Below are 24,024 nucleotides of genomic sequence, written 5' to 3' on the forward strand. Positions count from 1 at the left end.
GGCAGGTCTCGAACCCACAGGCTCAGGCAATCCACTCACCTCAGCCTCCCAAAGTGTGGGATTGCAGGCTGAGCCACCGAGGCCAGCTGCTCTTTGTTTTATACTGAACCATGACCCTGGTCAAACTTTGAGTCTTGAGCCTGGTCACATACTGAGTCCTGATCCTGGTCACAGACTAAGCCCTGACCCTGGAAACACATTGAGCCCTGACCTTTGTTGTATATTGAACCATGATCCTGGTCACTCACTTGCTCTGACCTTGGTCACATGCTAAGCCCTGACCCTGGTCACACACTGAGCCCTGATACTGGTCACAGTCTGAGCCTTGACCCTACTCACACACTTGGTCATAGCCTTGGTCACAAGGCTATGTGGTGAGCCTGGCTCAGCCTGATCAACTCTTGCACCTCACCTGGTTTTCCAGGGAGAGGATCCGGCTCTGAGCTCGCTCCAGCTTGGCCAGGAGATTGAATTTGTCTGAGTTACTGGAGAGGAAATCCTGTGGGTAAAGCAGAAGCTCAGCCAGGGGCTGTGGCTGTGTGGGCTTGGGAAACCCAGCCATTGGGGGAGAAACCAGGTAGTTCGGAGCTCCAAATTCACACAGACCCTCCCCACACAGAGCCTGGACCTGGGCTGAACCCTCATCTGGAACAGGGCCCAGCATGTGGGTTTTTCACAGCTGTTTCCTTCATAGATGTTTAGGTATATGAAGTTTTTACAAATCAATTTTTTAATGTACAGTGCATTGGGGAGTTCCCTTTAATGAACTTAAAAATTTTTTAAATTAATTTTAAAGATGTAAGGTATAATTCAGGATTAGGTATACAAATGTAATTATGCAGGTACCCTTGTGGATGAGGTGCACCCTCCCCTTCCCCTGGCAGTTTCCCACTATTACCAATTATCTCTCTCTTTTTTTTTTGAATCAGAGTCTCACTCTGTCAGGCAGGCTGGAGTGCAGTAGCACGATCACAGGTCACTACAGCCTTGACTCCTGGGTGCAGGTAATCCTCCTGCCTCAGCCTCCTGAGTAACTGGGACTAAGGTGTGTGCCAACACGCCTGGTTAATTTTCTGATTTTTAGTCGTGACAAGGTCTCGCTGTGTTGCCCAGGATAATCTCAAACTCCTGGGCTCAAGCAGCCCTCCCTCCTCACCCTCCTAAAGTGCTGGGATTACAGGCCTGAGCCATAGGGCCCATCTGAGAGTCTTTTTGCAAAGTGAAGAATCCGTGTGTGAGCGTCCCCTGTCCCTCCCACTTGACCTGGATGCCCAAGGCCAAATGTGCTTTCAGACTGAACTCAACGACTAGGATTTCGGGGATGAAGAAACCTCTGTGCCTCTGCCCTGCCCACTCTTCTGTAATTCCAACTGTCACTTTACAGCGAGGGGCATCTGAAGCAGCCTCAGAAGCGGCCTGGGCCACCCACCTGTGCGGGCAGGGTCTCTGCACACCAGGAGTGGCCCAGGGCATCTGTCTCCCGCAGCCTCTCTGCCGAGTCTCCTCCTGCTCCCAACTCCCTGGGGTTCACCTGGGGTGGGGAAAAGGGCTCTCCCAGGCTGCCCCCATTCCAGGAAAGGCTCCAGAAGGGAGTTCTGAGAGGCCTGTGTGGGGTCCAGATGGAGGTTGGCCAGGTGGCCAAGGGGTCAGGGCTCAGAAATCCATGGTCAGTGAGGGGCCTGCTTTCTCCCAAGATGCTCGAGGGTACAAGGGGAAGTTTCCAGAAGCATGCGTTCCCCAGGAGAAAGAAAGCAAGGCCTGAGAGCTCAGATTTTAGGAGACTCCAGGCAGATTGGAGGCCCCAGGAGGCCCAGTTCCTGATCCTGACCTTCAACTTGGATTGTGCTGCAAGTGACTGCCGGGCACTTGGTGGCCGGTGCAGGCCGGCCAGGCCAACCCGAGCCAGCTCTTACCGGCAGGGCCTGTTGCTGCAGAATGATGGGGGCTGACTGGTGGCGGTTCTTCTCCAGCTCTGCCCGCAGTCTTGCGTTTTCTGCTAGCAGCACCGAGTACATGTCGGTGGGCAGGTTCTCTCCTGCAGAACCGAGGGGGAGGCCAGAGGCTGAGAGCACAGGGAAGGCTGCAGACATGGCCACAGACCTTGGTGAGACGGGCTTTCCTGCCTCCTTGTCCCTGCCCTGATGCGCCCCAGCATTTGGTTTCAATCTGCCCCTCTCTCCTCTCTGCTCCCAAGTCTTTCATGGTGCCCTGCGGCCGGTGGGCTCTAGGGTGCACACCTCAGGCTGCCCTTCCAAGCTTTTTAGACTCTGACCCCAGCATTCTCCTTAGCTCCTCATTTGTGTTTGGTGTGTGCTGGTGCCTTCACCTCTCTCTCTTCCTTCACCTCTCTCTCTTCCTTCCTCCTCTCTCTCTTCTTCCTCCTGTGTTCCTAGGGGTCTTCTCATGTCCCCGGGCCTTGACCCTGGCTGTTCTCCTCCCCCCAGGTTGCCACCTCAGTCTTTTACCAGACTCCCGGAGAACCTCGGTGCTCCTGAAAGCCCAGTCAGCTTCTATGGTTTTCTAAAGGCCTTTAGAACTGCCCATCCCTTCATGCCCAGCAGTGAAGGGAACACAGGGCTGGGCACTCAGTTGTCTGGTGAGGCTGTCCAGGCAAGCTCAGGGCAGGATCGGGGAATCCCTGGCTCTGGGCCTGCCTGACGTGGTGGCACCTGGCTCTCTCCTGCTCACCAGAGCCACCTCCGACAGGCAGCTCCAGGTGGCTTTGGTGAACATCAACAGGGAAAACAAACCATTGATTTCATCAAAGTATTTCTGTTTATGTGCTCTGCAGAGACAGGCTCTTTGAAGGTTTAGCAAGGTGGGGGCTAATTTGATGGGGTCTGTAGTTAAAAGTTGAAACGTGCTCCAGGCTGCCCTTCTTCTGGGGAAACTCCTCTCTGCTCTTCCCATCTGCAGGGCCTCTCCTGGAGGTCCAGCCTCTTTCTGGCCTGGCTCCAAAGTATGCCCAACTGTGTCCTGGGGGGCTTCCAGGGGAGGAGGGCGCTCAGGGGACCTCCCAAAGCCCCTCCTCCTGAATGAGCAGGGGAGGGGCGTGTCCTGGGTCTCCCAAGCACTGGGGCTTCTCTGTGGGTGCTCTTGAAGCTGGAGGCTCCAGGAAGGCAGGGCCTCCCAGGCAGAAGGGAGGGACCCACCCACATTGGGCTTTCCCTGCAGCCTGTTTGGGGGCGGGGGCTCCTTCCTGTCCCGCAGCCTGTCCTCCAGCACTTGCTCCATCTTCTCGATCACCTGCCGGACAGAGCAGAGGCGGGGCTGGCTGGTGCTTCTCACCCACCATTGCGGGGCGGGGGTGGGGGCCTGGGGCAGCCCCTCCCGGGCACCTGCCTTCTCCTGGTGCCGCACGGTCTCCTCCAGCGCCTTCGTCTTCTGCAGCTTGTCCTGGTAGAGCTTGAGCTGCACAGCCTGGGGCTGCTGGGCCTCACATAGAAGGAGCAGCTCCTTTTCTCGATCATTCTTCTGTGGGAGGGAGAGGCAAGTGGGAGAATGGGAGCTTGGGAGTCCTCCTTGGCCTGAGGCTCTCTCCCCCGCAACCCTGGGCTGGTTCTCCCCCCTTGGTACCTCTGTTTTCCTGTTAGGGCCCCCTCTTTTGCTCTGGACATTCCTCCCCGACACACCCCTCCCCCAGCTCCCTCCCCTCCACACCCCTCTCTGGCCCAACTCACTCTAATCAGCTCATTCTGCAAATGCTGCACCTTGTCCCTCAGTCTCTTTGTGTCCAGCTCACTCATCAGCAGTTTCTGCTTCATGGATGCTGTTGGGTGGGGGGCCCGGCTCAGGGAGGAGGCCACTCCCAGCCCAAATCTGTACTGGGTGGGGCAGGGCAGATGTCCCACACCCTGGGGGGGGGTTGAGATGGGACTGGATTCTCCGTCTGCCACCCCTGAGAGAACCTGGCTGGGCAGGGACAGTGTGGGCATGGGGGCTCCTCTGGCCAAGCCCAGGGACACGGACATCTGGAGGAGCTCCCGCCACTGTCACACAGCCCGGAGCCCAGCCCCAGCGGCTGCCCTGAGGTCTCGGCGGTCTGTCCGGCCTCACCCGCGTTCTGGGCCTCGCTGGCTCTGTCCTGCTCCTCGTCCGTCTTCTGCTGGGCCAGGTGGCTCCTCAGGACCTGGTTCTCCCTCTCCAGGATGCTGGCCTGCTCCCGCAGTGACAGGATGTCCTCGGCCATCTTCTGCATGGCCCGCCGGTAGGTGTCTGTCTCCTGTGAGTCCCAACCCAGAGCTGAGCCCCTGCCCACGGGAACCCGGCCCTACCTCTGCACCCACACCTGGATGTCAGGGGGTCACCCCCGAGGCCAAGGAGTGGATGAGCCCCAGGCTGTGTCCTGAGTCTTGGCAACTCCCAGAAGGGTGGATGTGACTTGGTCCTTACCCATCCTGGCCATGTTAGGGCAGCTGCACTAATGAGCCCTCCCGGGGCCACATCATGTCCTATGACACCAACATAGGAGGAACCCCAGCTCAGACACAAGAGGAGGCCTGTGGGCAACAGAGGCTGGAAAGGCCCCCGGGGCCAAGTTTCCAGCATCTGGCTAAATCACAGCCACTTCTCTGTTGTCTCCCTCCTCCTTTCCCCTCTACTTTAAAAGAAAAAAAAACTTTGTTTGGAGTTGGGGGTCTCACTCTGTTACCCAGGCTGGAGTGTAGTGGCATGATCATGGCTCACTGCAGCCTTGACCTCCTGGGCTCAAGCGATCCTCCCACCTCAGCCTCCTGAGTAACTGAGACTATGGGCGTGTGCCATCACGCCCGGCTAATTTTTAGATTTTTTTGTAGAGATGAGGTCTCACTTTGTTGCCCAAACTCACCATGTTGTCTCAAACTCTTAGTCTCAAGTGATCCTCCTACCTCAGCCTCCCAAAGTGCTGGGATTACAGGTGTGAGCCACTGTGCCTGGACTCCCCTCTCCCAGGGAAGACTTTCTCAGAAATCCCACTGACTGTCACATGGGAGCTGACCAGGCACATCTTCCCAGTCAGGGATGAACCCAAGGAAGGTCTGGGAAACCCAGTTAAACCTCAGGGTCGAGGTCAGGATCCAGCTACAAGGTGTGTGGTGTGAGGTGGGGCCGGGAAGCTGGACGCAGCCACGGGGTTAGAAATGACAATAGTCCCAGGATCTGATATTTGCTGAGCATTTACTATGCTCCAGGCCCCCTTCTCAGCATCTCACATGTCTTCCCTCAGTTAGTTAGTCCTCATCACAAGCTTATGAGAGTGGGCGCTATTCTCATTCCCATCTTACTGACGAGGGAACCAAGACCCAGAGAGGCCAGACACTCGCTCAGTTACAAAGCGGATGAGTGCAGAGCCGGGGTCTGAAATCTAGGCCTGCTGGGCTTAAGCCCATGTTCTTACGCATCGTGCAATCCTGCCATGAGACACCTGTGCTTGGACACTTCACAGTGTTCTGGGAAGGACAAAGGCAGGGCACAAAGAGAAGAATCAGTGTTGTCCCAGTTTGGGAGAAAAACTCAAGTCTGCCTGCATGTATATGTGTATGTGGTCTGACAATTAAGTTCACAAACTTGCCACCATGCGCAGCACTGTACAAACAACTCAGTAAAGCTTTATAACCTTGATATATCAGTATCTCGCAGCTGCATTTGCATCAGTGTGTGGTGGTGTCTTGCCAGAGGTGTTCGTTATTGTTGCATATTTTCGTGTGCCGTCGCGAGAATGTCAGAGCTTGAATTAGAGCAATGAACAAACATTAAATTTCTTGTTACATTTTGCAAGAGTGGAAATGAAATCCGGGACCCTGTTAGTCCAAGTTTATGAGGGTTATGCCATGAAGAAAATGGCAGTGTATAAATGGATTAAACGTTTTTCCGAGGGGAGAGAGAGAGCCATTGATGAAGAGATCTCAGGACGGCCAGTAAACATTGGCAAAAACATTGCAAGCACTCATTGAATTGTGCATCAAAACCATTGACTGACTGTGAGAAGCAAAGTAGAACAAATAAACATCAACAGAGAAACAGTTAGGAAAATCTCAAGTGAAAATCTGGGCATGAGAAAGGTGTGTGCAAAATGGTCCTGAAGGAGTTCTTGCATCACAACAATGCACCAGCTCACACAGCACCATCTGTGAGGGAGTTTTTAGTCAGCAAACAAATAACTGAATTGGAACACCCTCCCTACTCACCTGATCTATCCCCTAATGGCTTTTTTCTTTACCTGAATATAAAGGAAATATTGAAAGGAAGATATTTTGATAACATTCGGGACATCAAGGGTAATCTGATGACGGCTCTCATGGTTATCCCAGAAAAAGAGTTCCAAAATTGCTTTGACGGGTGGACTAGGTACTGGCATCGGTGCATAGCTTCCCAAGGGGGTACTTCAAAGGTGACGGTAGTGATATTCAGCAATGAGGGATGGAGCACTTTTTCTAGGATGAGTTTGTGAACTCACCTTGTAAGTATGTGTGCATACCTTGTATGCATACATATATATATATGTAGGAAAATTAGTAGACTGTATTTAATACATTTGTTTTATCAGCAGAAACTTCTTCCTATTTATAAAAAGTTTCACAAAGGGAGTTTCTCAAATCTGAACAGGACAAAATAGAGACGACTTCACAATCAGAATCACAATCACAATCCACAATCAGAAAGCTCTGGGTAGAGGAGGAGGTGGTCGGAGTTGGGAGTTTGCAGAGCCCTGGAGGCCTATGGACTTCCTGAGGCCATGGAGGGCCTTGCACAGGGGCTGGGAGTCAGGGCTCAGGCCCTGGAGAGGCAGAGCTGTGCTTCCACCTCCCACTGGGCCTCAGGCTGCCTTTGGATGAGGCCTGGCTGCCCCGCCACTGCCTCCCACCTGCTGCATGGGGGTCCCCAGACAGTGGGGCTTGTCAGACACCACTTGTCACCTGTCACTCTCTAGCCTTTAATGATGCCGGTGCCAGGTCCATCTCTCTGGCACCTGCCCTGGTTGAGTTCTAGGTCTTGACTCCTCCAGATCTGTCCATCTGGTGCCCTCAGATGGTGCCATTGATAGGGAGACTCTGCCCAGAGATGGCCCATACACACAGGGTTTCGTGGTCAGGTCCCAATCAGAAGGTCACCTTGGCCACTCACATCCTGTGTGGGCTTGGGCAGGCCCCTTCACCTTCCAGAGCCTCACAGTCTTGTGTGGAGTCCCCTGGGGAAGCTGGGAAGCTCAGGCTTCAAGGCCTTGCCCGACCCGGGCAAGTGTATGTAACTTAGAGGCAGCTGTTCCCATTCCAGCCTATTTCTGTTCTCCTGGCTGCTTTAGTCAATATCCCAGATCTCTTCCTCTTCCTCCCCACTGCCCCCTAGGTCCCCACCCCTCCTCTGGTGCTCTAAAGCTTTCATTCTCAGGATGGAGACTACAACCAGGATAGACCAGGGGGATGGGAGGCCCGGGGGACCAGCTAGGGGAAGCCCATGAGATTTCGACAAAGGAAATTCTTCCCCTCCTTCCTTCTCCCAGTCTGATGCAGCCTCTTATGTCTGCTCTGGACAATTACAGCAGCATCCACGTGGCCTCTCAGCCTCCAGCGTAGTATCCTCTAGAGAGACCCACACAGGCATATCCAAGCAGACATGTTTGAGGATGCTCGCCGCCACGCGGTTTGGGGTCTTCCATGAGGGCACACTCTGTCTCTGGGCCACAGCAGTAGTCACAAAGGATGACCTAGATTTAATTGTACCGATGCACGGGGATGGCCACCCTCTGCTGTGACGGGAAAGAGCCTGTGGCAGACCAGTACGATCCTGTCCATAGCTGGGGGGTGTGTGTGCATGGAGAGAGACCCAGGGAAGAGGCTTCTGGCTCCTCGGCTCACCCCTGTGAGTTTAATCACCCCCCTTCTCATGTGGGGGCTCGCCATTGCTAAGACCCCACTTTTCTCCGACTCAGCAGCCTTCGGGGGAGCGGAGCCCTGTTACTGACACTCCCCTTGACAGATGAAGAAAGCAGGAGCCCAACTGGAGGAAGGAGGTGGGGTGAGGAGAGAGCTTGGCTTCTGAGGTGGTGGGCTTCACCCTCCCTCCATCTCCCTTCCAGTCCTGCCGGCTGACTGCTCTGGGAGAGGAAGGGCTCCCCAGGGGGTGGAGAGGGACCCTGATTGGTCTATCCTGGCTGTAGTCTCCATCCTGAGAAATTGGTGGGTCTGCTTTCCCTCCTGGGCTTCCCCGACCCATGCAGCTGAGACCTTGGTCAGCACAGCTGGGCTGAGAGGCCACAGCTTGCAGGTGGGTAGCCCTGACCTCTCCCCACAGCCTAGAGCTGGGCTCCCCCAGGGCCACACACTGCGTCACAGCCCTTGAACACGCAGGACACCACGTTCCAGATTCCTGTTAGGGTTTTGTTCCCTTGGTGGCTTGCTGTCCCCTCCCCCCAGTTCCTAGCCTGCTGAGGGAGGGCCAGATGCCAGCCCCACTCCTGTCTTGTCCCTGGGCTGGCACATCTTCTAGGAGCACTGACTCCAGAGCCCGGAACTGACCCTGGTGTCCAGCTTACCCTCCTCACCCACGATCATGCCCACCACCAAAACTGCCAGGTGAGAATCGATGGGTGACCCTGGGTATGAATTGCCCCGGTGCCACTGAATGCAGGTGCCTTTTGCTCCTCCAAACCTCTTCTTTGGCTCTGAAAGGGCAGCACCTGTTCTCTGAGCCTCAGTGTTCTCATCTGTGGAATGGGGAGTCACCCCCCACCCAAGGGAGGCTGCTGTGGAGTGAGGGAGGTATAGATGCCTGGCACCATGAAATTTTTTTTTTAAGATTCTTGTGATAGCCCCAGACATGATTACATGACTGCTCCCATTTTCCAGAAACCGAGTCCTAGCTTCTACTGAGGAGGAGGAGGGTGGGATCATCTTTACAGAAGCCTGAAGAGCAGCACTGCCCTCCCAGCCCCAAAGGGAAGCGCTGGAGGTGAGCGCCGGAGCGTCTTGTCCAGAGGTACCTGTGGTTCTACCAACTATGCAGATCAGAAAGGCCTTATGCCCTCATTGTCCAGGTGGGGAAACTGAGGCTGGAAGTAGTGTTCCCAAGGTCACAGGGACTGAGTATAAAGCCTATGCTGGAACAGCTCAGTAAACCCGCAGCCGCCGATGCTCACTGAACACCAGTGTGCCAGGTCTGCCCACGCTGGGGGCACGGAGCCCAGACAAGCGATGGCCTCCTGTCTTACACCCAGGAGATGGCAGTGACATCTGTGACAGACAGGAGCTTACAGGAGGCCCTTTCCCAGGCCAGGGTCCAGAAAGGCTTCCTGGAGGCAGTGATCACCTAGCTGACTCTGGGAGGGTGAGTAGGTGATACCTAGAGGTGGGGGAGGGTCTTGCGAGCAGAGACGGCACTGTGACCAGGCAGGGAGGTGAGGGCCTGTGTGATGAGGAACAAAGGCGGTGAGCTGCTGGAGTGTGGGGCAGGGTGAGTGTAGGGAAGGCTGAAGGGGGCCTTGAAGGCCAGTCTCAGGAGCTTGGACTCCATCCACTGAGGGGCCTGAGCTGCAGGGGGTGGGGGATGTGACAGGACGCCTCTGGCTGCCCAGCACTGAGAACGGATGGGGAATGGAGGCCCAGAGCTGGGAGCTGGGTGGGACTCAATGGGATCCTGGCTGGGGAGGAGGGGCGGACTGGCAAAGTGGCAGGCAGAGGGAGGAGAAAGCAGGCGGGGGAAAGCGCAGGGGGAGGAAGAGGAAGAGGAGGAGGAGTCTGAGATTTTTGGGTGGAGGAGGTGCAGCCCTGAAGTAGGGAAGAAGAGGAGAGGAGGAGGAGGAGGGAGAGGAGCCTGGGGTCTTGGGGTGGAGAAGAAAGAGGAGGTGAGGAGGAGGATCCCGGGGTCTTTGGGGGAGCAGGTACACTTCTGGAGTGGGCAGGAGGAGGAGCGGGGCTTGAGAGGAGGCCTGTGAGGGGGTACCTGGCCCCAGGTGGGGCTGCTGGGAGGCTGTTGAAGGCTGCCAGGCTTGGAGAGAATCTTGGGGTGGAGGAGAGAAAGGAGGGCAGCTGTGGAAGGTGCCGGTGGAGGCTTGGGAAGGTTGCGATTTCAGAGTCGGGAAGCGTGGAGTGAGGAGGGGGCTCAAGGACAAAGGGGTGTGGTGGGAGAGAAGCCCTCAAGACCAGGGCGACTCCCGGAGAGGCGGGGGGAGAAGGGCGGGGCCAGCCGGCAGAGCCGAGGCTGCAGAGCGTCCGCAGGAGGGCGTCACCTTCCCTGGGGTCCTGGCCTGGCAGTAGAGCCCAGCCCACCCTGGGGCAGCCTGGATGGCCACACAGAGCAAGCGCACCTTCCTGAGAGCCCTGAGGGCGACAGGAGGGTGGGGAGTTCCTGGGCAGATTCGAGCAGAGGTGGGGACTCAAGGAGGAAACACATGGCAGGGAGGAGGAAGGAGCCAGGCAGGTGAAGGAAGGCAGCCAGGTGTCCCATCCAGCGGGGAGGAGTGTGGCTGGGAGGGCACAAGGGCTGAGGCGGGGGTGCCGGTGTTGCCCCTACTCCTGCTGGGGGCGGTGGCTTCAAGGGCGTTTGCTGTGCGACACTTGGCTACGTTCTGTATTCATGTTCGCTGCCGTCGTTTGCATGTGGGGGGCATCTCACAACATCAAAGACTTTGAGGGGAAGGATAGAAGGCTGGGCAGCCTCCACATCTGTAGAGGGAGCCTCTGAGTGTGGCCCGGAGGAGGTGACCCCGTGACCTTGGCCCTGAATGTCAGGTGAAGACTGAGGGGACAGTGAGACCAAGAAGGGACACAAGGGTCAAGGAGCGGCACGGGGGTGGGGAGAGGATTTCCTGGAGAATAAGATGGGAGGGAGGGGCGAAGAGGGGAGGTGAGGGCTGGAGCAGGGGTAGGGGTGGGAGGGGCGAGGGAAGCCTGAGACAGGTTGCCGCTTCTGAGGCGGGGTGGGCGGCAGGGCCAGACACACGCCCCCTCCCCCTCCACCACCCATCTCTGGGTCCCTGGGCCCAGGATGGCAGGCCCCCGGCATGTGGTTTGTCCTTGCCACCGGCAGAGGGCAGCCGCCTCCCACGGACGCTCTGCTCCAGGCTGTGACTTCAGCCAGTGGCCAGGTGAGGCCGCCCAGAGCTGGCTCTTGTTATGGGGAGGGGGTGGGGGTGTCTCGCTTCCAGTTCCAGGGGCATGTGTCCTTCCTCCAGGCGGTCTGTCCTGCCCTCCATGAACTCCCATCTCAGTTTCTGGTGGCCAGACAGTGACTTCCTGGAGACCACTCAGTGAATCCTGGACCTGGGCTGAAGCCTCTGTCGTGGGCCAGCCCCAGGGAGAATGAGGAGGAGGAGCAGGGAGGTCAGGGGCTTGAGACGAGACCACCTTACGGTAATCCCACCTCTTCCCTGTTACTTCCTCCCTTGCTGCTGCCCCCAGACTAACCGTGTGGGAGAGATGGGGACCCACCCTACGTGCCGTGACTGGATCCTGACCTCCAAACACGAGATGTAATAATAAATTTTAAAACGATCATTTTAAATCACAACATTTCAAGTAGTTTTTTATGCAGCAATAGGTAACTGCAACATTCCTTGGCCCAGAAACCATCGCTTACCCCCACCCGCCTGGCACTCCCTATCTGCCAGGGACCACCCACATGCTCTCCCTCCAGCTCCCAGAGACCCCTATAGCAGAAAAGGGGCCTCCCTGCCTCTCTGACTTTCTCAGGCAAGCCCTTGGCCCAGATCTGCTGCCACCAGCTCTGCCATTGTTTGACAGGCAGAGCTCCAGCAGGGCCCCTCAGAAGGCCAGAGAGGCTTCTCTTGGCCAACCGACATGGTCGATACCTTTAAAAGGAGTCAGCCGCATTTCCTTAAAATAAAATGGAAACATTCAGCTGCAATGTTTCCAGAGATCCCACAGTTCCAGAGATCCAGGAGCACAAGCCCAGTTCCAAAGGGCGATCTCAGGGATGAGTGGGCAGGGTGGAGGCTGTGCCTGGAGGTTTGCTAAAGAGACCAGGGTTTGCCCAGACATCGGGACTCCCTGTGGCTGAGCAGCCCCCTTACTCCTAGAAATACCCACGCTAATGCCACTGGGTTGCTGGCCCCTCTGTCCTCGTCCACTGCCCACCCCGCCACACTCCCCTCTGACCCACGGTGGAACAATATGACATGGGACCCAGAAGAACACAAGCCTCTTTCTTTCCCTCCCTTTGCTTTGGAGCCTCGTCACCCCCAGAGGGCAGGTGAGGGAGGACTGTGAACCTCATTGGCTGGTTGGGGACACTGAGGCAGCAAGGGTGTAGTCTAGTGGGAGAGGCTGCACTCCAAGACCCAGAGGGTGGGGCTGGACAGGCTTGGGCAGGGTGGCTTTGCCGTGGGGCTTTAGCCTGGGGGGCTACCTGCAGGCGGCATGGCCCTGGTTGGTCCCCTCTATACCTGCCACCACCACCCTGTGGTGGCCCCGGTCTCCCAAGCCCCATTCTGGGCTCTGTCTTGGTAAATCTCTTCTTTCCACCTGCTCCCCAGCAAGGCCTGCCAGCCAGTATTTGTACCTTTAAGCTCTGCTCTTTTGGGAGTAGGGAGACCCCTGCCTTCGGAGAGCTCCCAGTGGAAAGGGGTCTTGCCCTGGGACACTGCTCACACCCTAGCACCCTAGGGGTGTAAGCCAGAGAGGCCAGCAGTGGGAGTGGTGTTCCTGCAGAGGGGAGAGGTCAGTGCTGGGACTTTACGGTGCAAGTGAGATTTGACTGCACCGGTGAGCTTTGAGGTGTGAACAACTCAAGCACAGGCATGGAAGCCAACGTGGGCTGGACTCTTTGGAGGACGCCAAGGGCATAGGTGTGTGTGGCCAGAGGGCTGGAGCAGGTCTTGAGACTCAGGATGCTAGGGAGGCAGTGCCTTGAGTGCCAGGCTCAGGAGCTCTGCCTCTGGACAGAGGGCAGTTGGCAGTCACAGAAGGTTCTAGAACCCGGGCCCTGCGCACTCCAGATCCCTGCTCCTGTTTCCCCCCCGAATGCCATCTGGGCCTCCCACCCACAACAAATCTGTGCAAATTGCTGTCTCAAACAGTCCTTGCTCGGTGGAAGCTGCCCTCCCGGGGAGGGGGAAGACATTGCTTCTTTGTTCGGGCCAAGGTTATAGCAAAGAAACAAAAGGAGTGCATTTCCCCCATCTTCTGTCCTTTCTTTCCCTTCTTTCAGCCGCAGAGATGGTGCCTAGGAAGCTTTTGTGCTTGGCTTGGTGAAGCTCCAAAGGGTGGTGGGGGCCTTGGCCGGCAGCTGACCACAGCCCCTGTCTAATTGGCCCCTGCAGGAGCCGGTGCTCGCTAATTGGGCCTGGCCGGCACAATGTAGCCAGGCAGGGCTAGGGTGGGGGCAGGGCTTCCTGGATGACAAAGTCTTCCATTCCCGCTTACACTCTCAGGCCTTCCTGAATCCTGTCCCACTCTCAAGGCTGCACTCTGGGTCCTCCTCCAGGAAGACCCCCGGGCCACCAAGCCTGGCCATCCATCACTCCTCTGCCTGTGTCCAGCCCTTGTCCCCAGCCTGGCACTCAGGGGGTGATGAGGGGCAGACCCCAGACCCGGGTCTCACAAGCCCTGCTCACTCTCCCAAAAAGAACGTTTCCCCACTCGTCACTGAGTCAGGGTAGCCAGTACAAGTTAGGCATAGATAGATCGGTTTCTTGTAGGCAAGTTTTAGAAGCATCCAGACATTGTGTTGGCAGGTTGGACGACCCTGAGGGCTGGAATGTGAATTCAGAGTGGACTCCCAGTCCGCCTCACTCCCTCATTTGCCAAAGGAAAACTCCATCTAAGTAGTTCCTGAACCAGGAATCAAAAAGTCACAGAAACGATCATACCCCTTTTAGCTTGTGAACTAGTGAATTGAAAAAGTCTGGCAAGTTTCCCTGGAATAGACTGCCCATTCCTCCCATCAGCAGGGGAGAGATGTCAATCTCTGGACTGACAGTTACCTGGGCTCCACCCTCTTTAGCATATCAGTCATTGTGAAGGTGTATCAGACCTATTGTAAAAAGCAAAAGACGTTCTCGTTCTTGCCAGCACTGACCTGTCTCTCCGTTGCTCTTCTTTCTCTAATAAGCTTTGTTTTAAAACTTTGCTGGTCTCTCTAAAATTTTTTTTAGGGCTGAGCCAAAGAATCCACGAGTTTTGCACCACGCTCCACCCAGCATTGGTCACCTCCTGCTGGAATCACCTCTGCTTAGAACTTTGCTGCCCTTGAAATATCCCATGTGGGCTGGGGAAGAGCCTGGCTGGAGTCCAGAGCCCTGGGTTCGAATCCAGCCTCTGCCCACAGCTGTAGAATGATCCAAAAGAGGCCCCTGCCCATTGTCTCCTCATCTGCACCTGGGGGATAATCCCTGCTGGGGCAGGGCCCTGGGGTTCTTGCCAGTGGAGGAAGTGCTTTGGCATGGCGTCTGAATTAGAAAAGACATCCTGACAAGGCAGCCAGAGTGCCCTGGCCTGGGGCTGACCTGCTTCCCCTGAGGTGCCCTCATTTGTTATCCCCACTCTTCCTGGACGTCCTGTAGGACGCATGCACTGCCAGCAAGCTTTCCAGGCTAGCCCAGGCCCAGCTCCTTTCTAGGGTCTGAGGCTGGACCTCCAAGATGCCAGAGTTAGGGCCCAAGCAAGCAGGAGACAGTGGTCACTTTCAGGGATTTTCCCAGAAGCCTTTCTCTCCTCGCTGCCTGTGTTCCTGCAAGTGGGCTCAAGGGGCCTGGGCTGGGGCTGGGTACCCACAGAGGGTTTCTGTAACTGTGGGCATCTAGGGCCAATGCCTTGGCCCTCTCCCACCCAGCTCCCCACCTGTCCAGGCTCTGGGGCACCTCTGCTGGTTGCCTGGCAACACACCCCAACACACCTGCCTGCTGGGCTGGCTCACCCACCCTCCCGGGGCCAGAGGGGTGGGGTGACTCACAGAGTGGCTGTCAAGAAGGCCTGCAGCAGCCTTGGGGGCTGGAGGGGGTGGGGGCCCTGGCTCCCCCATCTTTATGGCCAGCAGTCCTGTTCCCCAGGAGAGGCCCCCAGGGAGTGTTGCCACAACAAGCGCCTGCCTGGCAACGGAGCCCAGCTCTGAGCCGGAAGCAGGCAGGCCCATGGGGCTGCTTCCCCTTTGTTCCAGGGTGGGGGCCCTGGATGGGGTGGCTGAAATCACACTAGGCTCACTCCTTGGCCAGGGAACTCCTAGGAGACAGCAGGGCAGGGGAGGGCCCCGGGGTTGCGGCCTTCTGATCCCCAGCCCAGTCTCAGCATTTCTCCTGGCCTCCCCCACCTGCTTCCCCCATCTCCACTTTCCCCGCCCACTGGTTCCCCCATATCCTGTCCCTCCTTTCTCTTCCCGTCAGCCTCCCACTCTGTCCCTGTGTCCCCCCATCCCTCTCCCCCTCCATCTCTCTCTCTTTCTGCTCCTTGGTCCCCCTTGTCCCCTCAGAAGTCCCCAGAGCAGCCCAGGCAGGGCTCGCTCTCATCCCAGCAGCTTCCGTGTGGCTCAGAGCCCCACGCCTGGGCCCCTGGCCTTCCCATGTCTGTGCTCCTGATGTTCCGGATGAATTCCTTTCCCTTTAGTTCAGTGCAGACATGGGTGGATGTTTTTAAAAGAAACTCACTGGGAAGCGGAGAGAAAACAAACCCAAACAAGCCAGCCCCCCACCTAGAAACGACCGGGTCACGAAGGCAGAACCGCCCTCCACCCGGTTGCGCGGACCCCTCCTGGGGCATAGAAGGGGTCTGTCTGCATTTTTCCCAACTAAGTTGACTTCAGCCTGTCTCAGGCAAGCTGGGTCCCTGAGCCTGTCACTATGGGGCCTCCTTCTGGACCTAGCAAGATGCCTGCCAGCGCCGGGCCTTCATAAATATTTGTTTACTTGTTTAGTGAATGAATAATGACTGGCAGGGCTTTCTGGGGCCTGACAGGACAGGCCAAGACAGATACCTCGGCCTGTTTCTCCAACCCTGGCTACTGGGTGTCCAGCTCAGCACTCTGAGGGCCTTGTTTTCACTTAATCTACTTTTCTTGATGGGGTTTTTTCCTCTGAACAATAGGGACGCAGGGGAGTTGACAAGACACCCCACACAGCTTTGTCGTTCATATTTGAGCTGATGGTGGACTCCTCTATGGATCATTGTGTGGCTTTGGACAGTTGCTTAACCTCTTTGAGACTCAGTTTCCTATTCTGTAAAATGGAGAGCATCTCTCCAGCCATCTCATGGTTCTTAGGGGATCAAATGAGGTTGTGGGTGTGAAGCTCTGAGCACAGTGCCTGGCATGGGAGAATGGCCCCAGGAATCCAGGTCCCTCCTCCGCGTGACATTCACCAGGGTCTAATGCTCTCCAGGGAAATGAACACGAGGCTCTTGGTGGAGCCGGCTGTGCCCTCCAATTGGCACCCGTCACCCAGGTGGCACCCCCAGCTGTGGGTCCTAGACCTTCCTTATCCTGCTTCTCAGCCTCCCCATCCGGGAAATGGGCTGCAGCCCCCTGCTGTGTGTGCCCCTCCGGCCCCACAGTTCCTGGGGCCATGAGCCTCCCAGCCCAGCCTCCCCTCTGGCCGCCCCTCCCTGCGTGGGGCCCAGTCCTCCCTCGCCTGCTGTGCTGCCGATCGATTGAATCTGCTCCTGTCTGCAAGCGTGCCATGAATTTTTCATCAAAGGCCTGTAGACTTTGGGAAACTCACAATTAGAAGCCCCATCAATAATGCACCACTGGAGGCATCCGCTGAGCTCAGCCGGGCCCCAGACGTGGCTGACTTCCAGTCTTCTTTGGCAAGAGGCAGGAGGGACGCCCACATGGGCCTTCGGGAGTCCTTCACTGGACACAGAACAAATATGGACCGCTGGGGTGGGGGAGCCACACCCTTGAATGGCCCCAGGGGGATGCACCCAGCCTCAGGCATTTCATCTATAAAATGGGTGCTGAAGAACCGCACCCCAGTCCCTTCCCCACCCGCTAAAACACGACGAGACATGTCAGACGATCACTATGTGAAGACTAGGGTTCTTTGTAGGGCCAAGGGGTGTCCTTCTTTGGGGGGGTCCCAGGAAGCACATGCCAGGCTGGGGTGGGGAGGGGTGTGCAGAGCTGCCTGGTGGTACTGGGGACTTTATTCACACCTCCTGTGGGGTCTCACTCTCCCCCAACCTCCCCCCCACCATGACTCCCACATCACCCACTTCCTGTAGCCTCAGCACCCTTGGGGGATCAGACAGGTTGGGCTGGTCCCTTCTCTGTGCTTTTGCTCATGCAGTTCCTCCACCAGCAGGAGCGGGGCGCCTTCATGCTGTCTCCAGCTCCAATCTGCAAAGACAGCCTCCTGACAAAGAGACTTCCTTGACCTCTTTTCTGAATTTCTACAGCCTGACCCAGCCAGGTAACAAGAGCTCACGTGGGCTGGGCGCTGTTCTGAAGGCTTTAAATGAATCGAGCTGACTTCCTCTTTCCAGTAACTGGATGCAGAGACCCTTATGCCCATTCCACAGAGGGGGAGGAGTTACGAAGAGGGAGCTGGTTCTAGGGTCTGCACTCTTGTTTTGTTTTTTTTTTCTTCCCCCTGAGTCAGGGTTTCACTGTGTCACCCAGACTGGAGTGCAGTGGCATGGTCACAGCTCACTGCAGTCTCGAACTCCTATGCTCAGGCAATCCTCCTGCCTCAGCTTCCCAAGGAGCTGGGACTACAGGAACGCGCCACCATGCCTGGCTAGTTTTTTTTTTGTAGAGACGAAGTCTCATTATGTTGCCGAGACTGGTCTTGAACTCCTGGACTCAAGCAATCTTCCTTCCTCATCCTCCCAAAGTGCTGGGATTGCAGGTGTGAGTCAGTGCGCTTGGCCCAGAGTCTGCATTCTTAACATGGCCCCAGGTCCTGGGGCTAGTGCTCCATCTTCAACCAACCTTGACCTTGGCTTTTGAGTCCATGAGGGTAAGGTGCAGGCCTCTAGTTTCCTCGGGGCTGGGTCTCCCCAGTGCAGAGTCGAGGCTCAGTGGAGCTCAGGGCAGGACACTCGGGACATGGATAATGTCACTCGGGCCATTGGAAGGAGTGGTCTCCCTCCCACCCAAGCAGAAGCCCGTCTTACTGGAAGGCCCACCTTAGCCTCCACTGAGCCCCCAACCCCATTTCCCGGAGCCCCACAGGCTGCCCGCACCACCACGTCCTTCCCCGTGCAGTTACTCCCTGCAATAAAGCCACCAGACACAGGGGAGGGGCCAGAGGGGTTTGTATGGTGGCTTTTGGCACTTGTCTGGTTTCTTTGGGCTCTGCCTAGCGGCGAGCCTCCGTGCCAGCCAGGGAGTGGGCTCCTGGACGCCTGGGCTTCTGTCCCCTGCACTTGGGCTGTTTGAGGCCAGAGACACCTGTTCCTGGGGGCAGGGCCTGAGTGAGGGACCACAGTCATCCATTTCTAAAACCCTCTCCGGTGGAGGGCGGCTGGGCCTGCAATACACACAGAAGCCAGGAAACACACCCCTATACCCAGACAAATCTCAGCCCCAAGCGCTCCACCCTAGCATGGAACCATGTGCAGAAGACGCAAAGATGGTGTTCACACAGGGGCCCCTGGGTTGGGTCTGAGCTAGGGGGCTGAGGGTGGGGTGGGGCAGGGAGCTTGGTTAAAGCCCTCTCCAGTGTGCATCCACATTTGTCCTAACTGAATCCCCTCCTGCCCTGAGGTCATCATGGCCCTACTAGTGGGCAGCCAGGTGGCAGGCATGTCTCCTCCTATCTATAGGGGAGAGGTGAGCACTACTTTCCCCCAACCCAGGCCAAGGACACAAGGGCCTCTGGTCCAATATACGCTCTCTGGCAGCCCCATTTGGTTAGGCCCTGTGCTGGGCACTGCGGACATAGATGTGACCAAAGCTTGGTCTCTGTTCCCAAGGAGTTTGTGTTTCTAGCAATGTGGATGTGGCAGCAGGCAGGGTGACGTGATGTCAGGATGATAAGTGCCGTAGTGGGGTGCCCCTCAGCTAGTGCCCTCCCCACTCCACGGTGCAGACAGGGGTATACTGGGGGCATCTCAGAGCTGTAGGTGGGTTTTGAAGGATGAGTAGGAGTTTGTCAGGTGATACCAGTATAAGGAAGAGGAAGAGTCTTGGCACAGGGAACAGCAGAGCAAAGGCATGGAGGTGAGAAGCAGCCTGGCACACTGGGGACTGCAGACAGTAAGGGTCCAAGGTGAGGAGAGGGTGGCGGGAGATGAGGCTAGAGTGGCTTCAGGGCTCAGTCATGGAAGCCTTGGATGCCAGACTAAGGCCCAACCACGGAGCCTGTTATAGTCAGGTGAGGTGGGCTGGGCTGGAGCTAGATGCTGGCACCTGCATGCCTGTAAATTCCCAAAGACCCTCCTAGTACAAGGCCTGGCTTCCTTGTAAACAAACCCCATGTGGTATGCAGGACCCAGAGCCCAGAGGGGGCAATGGGTTGCCTGGCCTCCCATTGTAGCAGGGCCGGCTCAGCATCCTCACTCCTCCAGGGTCAGAAATCTGTACTGAAGGCACAGTCTGCTGGCGCTAGAAATGACAGAGAGGCCTTCTCTGGAAGGGACCGAGATAAGAGCAGGTTGGGATGCTGGCCACCAGAGCCCTTGGGACTGGGGAGGGGGCAGCCAAGGGACGGCATCCGAAGGTGCTGCCTTTTCTCAGTCCTCTGAGCCCCCAGGCAGTGACCCACCCGCCCTGGGAGCTGTCCAAGTCCAGACCTCTGGACTACCCTAACTGATGCTGTTCCAGAGAAACAGACTTCTGAGTGACTTCTCACCCTTCCCACCCCTGGGTCTCAGAGATGTCCGTGTCCTTGGATCAGGGGCCTGCCAAGACTCAGGCGAGGACCAGAACGGAAGTCCTGCCTGCCAGTGCCCAGGGGCAGCCGGCCTTCCCCGGGGGCAGCTTGGGTTGGGGTCAGGAGGGCTGAGGCCCACCTGCTGGGGTCAGGCTCAGAGCCTCTGCACGGCTCACCGCGGTGTGGGGCTGTGGTGGGTGGGAGAGATGGAGGAGGGACACTGAACCTTCAGGGACTGTGGACTGGAGGGGGGCAGTTGCCACCTTGAGGAACCCAGCCTAACAGGGGAGATGTGACCCTGGCCAGCGAGCCCTGTATGTCTGAAGAGGGTTGTCCTGTCCCTGCTCTGAAGCACATCCGAGGAGGAGGCAGGATGCACGCACTCATGAGGACACATGAAAGAACAGATGGCACCAACAAGTGCAAATTAATTGAGCGAAGGCTGTGCACACAGGCACTGCGAACAGGCAGGCTGGTGCTTGGGAGGGGCTGCGGGGGACGGGGCAGGGCGCAGGGGGAGGCTATAACGAGCACTTGTCGATGTCTCGCTGGGTCTGCAGCCAGCAGTGTGGCTATTGACAAAGCCTGTCTATAAATCTCCCAGCCACGTCTCCAGAAAGCCTCATTACGGGGCCTCATTACCCTTCGCACCTCCAGGCACAGGGGACCAGCCTGGGCTGGGGGTGGGGGTAGGGCTGCTGACACCGAGGCTGGCCCATGACAGCCGGCTGAGCCCCTGCAGGGAGATGTGCCCAGCTGGGATGCCTAGGGGACACTAGGGCCACCTGCCCAGGGGAGTAGGTGCAGGCTCAGCCTCCAGGCATGGGCAGAGATGGAAGGGACTTGGAAGTTGAGGGATTGTAAACTGGACTTACATTGCATTTTTGCCAGTTACTCTTGACTCTGGTGAGCACTTTGCCTCTCTGAGCCTCAGTTTCCTCATCTGTACAATGGGAAAGGCAGTGAAGATTCAGGGAGCGAAAGTCTGTCTGCTGCCGACCATGGCATCTGCACAGGGTGTGTGGGTAACAGCTGTCCCTTCTTACGTTCTCTGGACCCTCCCTGAAGCCACTGAGAAAGATGAGCAACCCCTGATGGTAGGAGCTGGCTGGCCACAGCTAGACCCTGGTGTCCTCCAACTGAAGGTGAGTCACGGCATCATACAAGGCCACTCTCTGATGCTCTGTAACATGAGCGCACACAGACAAAACATGATAGCTGTCCAAACCACAAAGATGACCACACATCTCCCTCTGCTGGTCAATAGGAGTGACCGCTGCTTTCTTAGCAGGGACAGTCTGGCCTCACTTAGTCACTCCTGCCTTCTAGACGAGGATAGACGCCCTCTCCTGGAATTACCTGCCTCCCAACAGCATCTAGGGACACTGAGCAAAGCCCTGTGTCATTGAACTCTTCCCCAGATCACCCAACGCTGGCCTGAATTATTCTCCTCCACCTCCTCCTCTTCAATCCTTCTCCCTCCTCCTCCTTCCTCCTCCTCTTCTTCTATAAGAGAGCAGGGTTTCACTATATTGCCCAGGCCAGTCTCGAACTCCTGGCCTCAAGTGATCCTCCTGCCTCAGCCTCCCAAAGTGCTAGGATTATATGCATGAGCTACCGCTCCTGGCTGGCCTGAATTCTTTAAGTCCTTTCCAATCTTCTCTTTCTGAGATGTCCCCCTGGACCCCAGGGCTGCATCCTCCCTTGCTGCATGGAGTCCATACACCCAACACCATCGGGCCCCAGGTGTGTTCCTGGTACAGGGTTGGAGGGGCTGAGATCCTGCTATTTAGAGAACTGTCTCTTGAGCTCTGGACTCTCTGGGCTTTAACACTAGGCTAGTATGTCACCCTCCCCCATTCCATTGATTTTGTGAAGGTGTGTGCCCATGGTGCCCTATTTCTTGTACCCACCCAGGCCAGAAGAGAAGAACCCAAGGCAGGGGCTGAGGGGAGAGGTCCTGGAGGCACCTGCCATGTCTCCACCTGGGGGAGGAAGCCCTGGTTGGATATCTGGGCCTCTTGGAAGATGCAAGGCCATCTTGAGAGGGACAGTGGTGGGGGAGGGATGGGGTGGAAGAGCTCAGCTGTCACAGGGGAGCTGGAGGTGAGGTGAATGAAGGTGGGGCCTCCCTGCCCTCTTCCCCAGGGCACCTGCACCCCTACAGAGCCAGCACTGGGAGGGATCCCATGCTCCAAGGGCCCAGGCCTAGTGAACCAGAGGGAGCAGACCCCCACGGGCTTCCTCAGAGGAGGCTGCCACAGCCAGGCCATACTCAGGGTACCGCCTACCCTGGGGATTGGGCCCCTGAGTGCCCACTCTCCTGCCTCTGCCGTTCTTAGCAGCCTGACACCCTCTGCCCACCTATCCTCGGGGCACCCCTTCCCCGCACCCAGCCTGAGTTGATAACAACAACTCTGTTTTTGCCAGGCTCCAGGTCACCCCATGGAGTCACATCCCAGCTGTCAGAACCCATCCCGGGCACTGCTTCCGGAAGTCTGTGTGTTCAACTGTGCCTTTTGAGACTTGAGGCAGCCGGTCCTTTCAGAGTCCCCTCCTCACCGGCCTGTCAGCCATCCAGGTCCCCTCAAGACCCACCTCCCCTGCCCTGAGAGTCCTCCTGCAGAAATCTCCATACCCTTTATCTGCCGTACCCCCTGCCCAGGGTCATCTACTCCAGGTAATGAACAGCCAGTGCCCAGACCCTCACAGACGCAGGTGGTGATGTGGCGAGGGGCCTGGGGGTACCCTCCCCATAGGTCTGTGGGAATGCCCCCTGCCCACTTCAGACCCGAGGTTGGAATTCAAATTCTAATTAGCTGGACCTCCTGCACCAAGCCTATCTCCAGTTCTGTCTGGAGCCGCCCACCTGGGTTGTTAAGCTCCCCTCAAGTCCAAGGTTCAGGCTTCCTGCTGAGACAACTGGTAAGGAACCTGGGGAATTTCTGCAATGGGCAGGGCAGACCTGTACGTAGTGAATGAACAGATTCCTCAAGGGAGTGGCAGATGATTGTGTCCTATGAGGATCTTAGAGGGGCTGAGAGAGATGGACTGTGGTCCCCAGATCTACCCTCCTCTCGTGTACTGTCCTATTTGTCCCCTGCTGTGGGGTGAAGGTTAGCATTAGCCCATTTCACATTTCAAAAGACTGGGGTTCCTGCAGGTGCTGGCTGGGGGCTGACTAGGAAGCAAACTTCTCGTTTGTGATCCAGACCAGCTTGGCCCATGGAGCTGCTTAGGCAGGGGGATTTTATGCATTTGGCGGGCACACACTTATTGAGCACCTACTGTGTGCCAGGTACCTGGGATGGAGGTGGGGGAGGGGATAGAAGGGGGAGAGAGCAGGCCTGGAGTTGTGAGGGTCACTGCTGGGGCTGGGCATGGGTAGAACCTCCTGGGTTTGGGTAATGGCTTGGGGTGCAAGCTTCAGAGGTCCCGGGGCCCCTCAGGCCGAGGGGCTCATGCTGCGGGTGAGGGAATCATGGGAGGGTTCAGGGCAGGGGGCAGCACAGCCAGCTTTGTGCTTGGTTTAGGTCACCTGGAAGCTGTGTCCTAGGGAGGAGGGGAGCCTTGCCTGGACTTTCTAGAAGCCCAAGCCAGCTTCCCGAGGGAGCACTCCACAGGAGCCCCCCACCCACGAAGAAGAAGGCGGGATGGAGGGTCTTCACTTTTGCTTCATGAGACTCCCCACCCCCACTGCTGGCGAGGCAGGGTTCCCCACCCCACCGGAGGAGGAAGCATGAGATGCCTCCGGTCTCCTGACTAGTTTCTCCCAGAGGGTCCAGCTGCCATGGCCCTCCCTGGCCCCTCCAAGTCCTGGGAGTCGTTGTTCAACTGTCCCCAGGGTCTGCCCTGTGGAGGTGGATTTGCATATCTGAGAGTGAAAAAAACTCTGAGGCTGAGGCTTAGCCACCAGGGCTGCTGAGCCCCCTTTTGTCTGTTTGAGTAAGAGCTGGCTAAAGGCAGAAGGATAATTAGTCCCCCGTGGGCAGTGCTGTCCCCCTCCTTGAAGATTTAAAGGCACAGCCCACATACTCAAGCTACTCGGGTCTTGCCCCCTTCTTCTGCAGCCCCGCCTGCCCCACCCGCTCCGTCCTAAGGAGGGGGGACGCCTGCGGCAGGCAGGAACCGATGAATGGGCATTTTATCTGATTAAACTGGGAGTGAACTGGCTGTTCTCTATTATCTGTGGACTTGATTGGATGTTTAGCACCAAATGCAGTGTGTGGTGTGTGTGTGTGTGTGTGTGTGTGTGTGTGTGTGTGTGTGTGTGTATCTGCGCG

The 24,024-nt window shown here is 57.0% G+C and overlaps 1 protein-coding gene across 1 annotated transcript in view; it reads right to left on the reverse strand.

Moving 5' to 3' along the window:
* Window positions 1-24,024, reverse strand: part of CCDC33 (coiled-coil domain containing 33) — a 115,128-nt gene that overhangs the window by 1,796 nt on the left and 89,308 nt on the right. The window contains exons 13-18 of the mRNA XM_008071032.1: window positions 4,057-4,222; window positions 3,681-3,769; window positions 3,343-3,474; window positions 3,153-3,246; window positions 1,914-2,080; window positions 413-499 (exon numbers count right to left, since the gene is read on the reverse strand). Of these exons, the coding sequence (XP_008069223.1) occupies window positions 413-499; window positions 1,914-2,080; window positions 3,153-3,246; window positions 3,343-3,474; window positions 3,681-3,769; window positions 4,057-4,222 (735 nt within the window). The remainder of the gene's footprint in view (window positions 1-412; window positions 500-1,913; window positions 2,081-3,152; window positions 3,247-3,342; window positions 3,475-3,680; window positions 3,770-4,056; window positions 4,223-24,024) is intronic.

Source organism: Carlito syrichta, unplaced genomic scaffold (genome assembly GCF_000164805.1).
Source record: "Carlito syrichta isolate Samal-C Ts95f unplaced genomic scaffold, Tarsius_syrichta-2.0.1 Scaffold314096, whole genome shotgun sequence".
NCBI classification, from domain to species: Eukaryota; Metazoa; Chordata; class Mammalia; order Primates; family Tarsiidae; genus Carlito; species Carlito syrichta.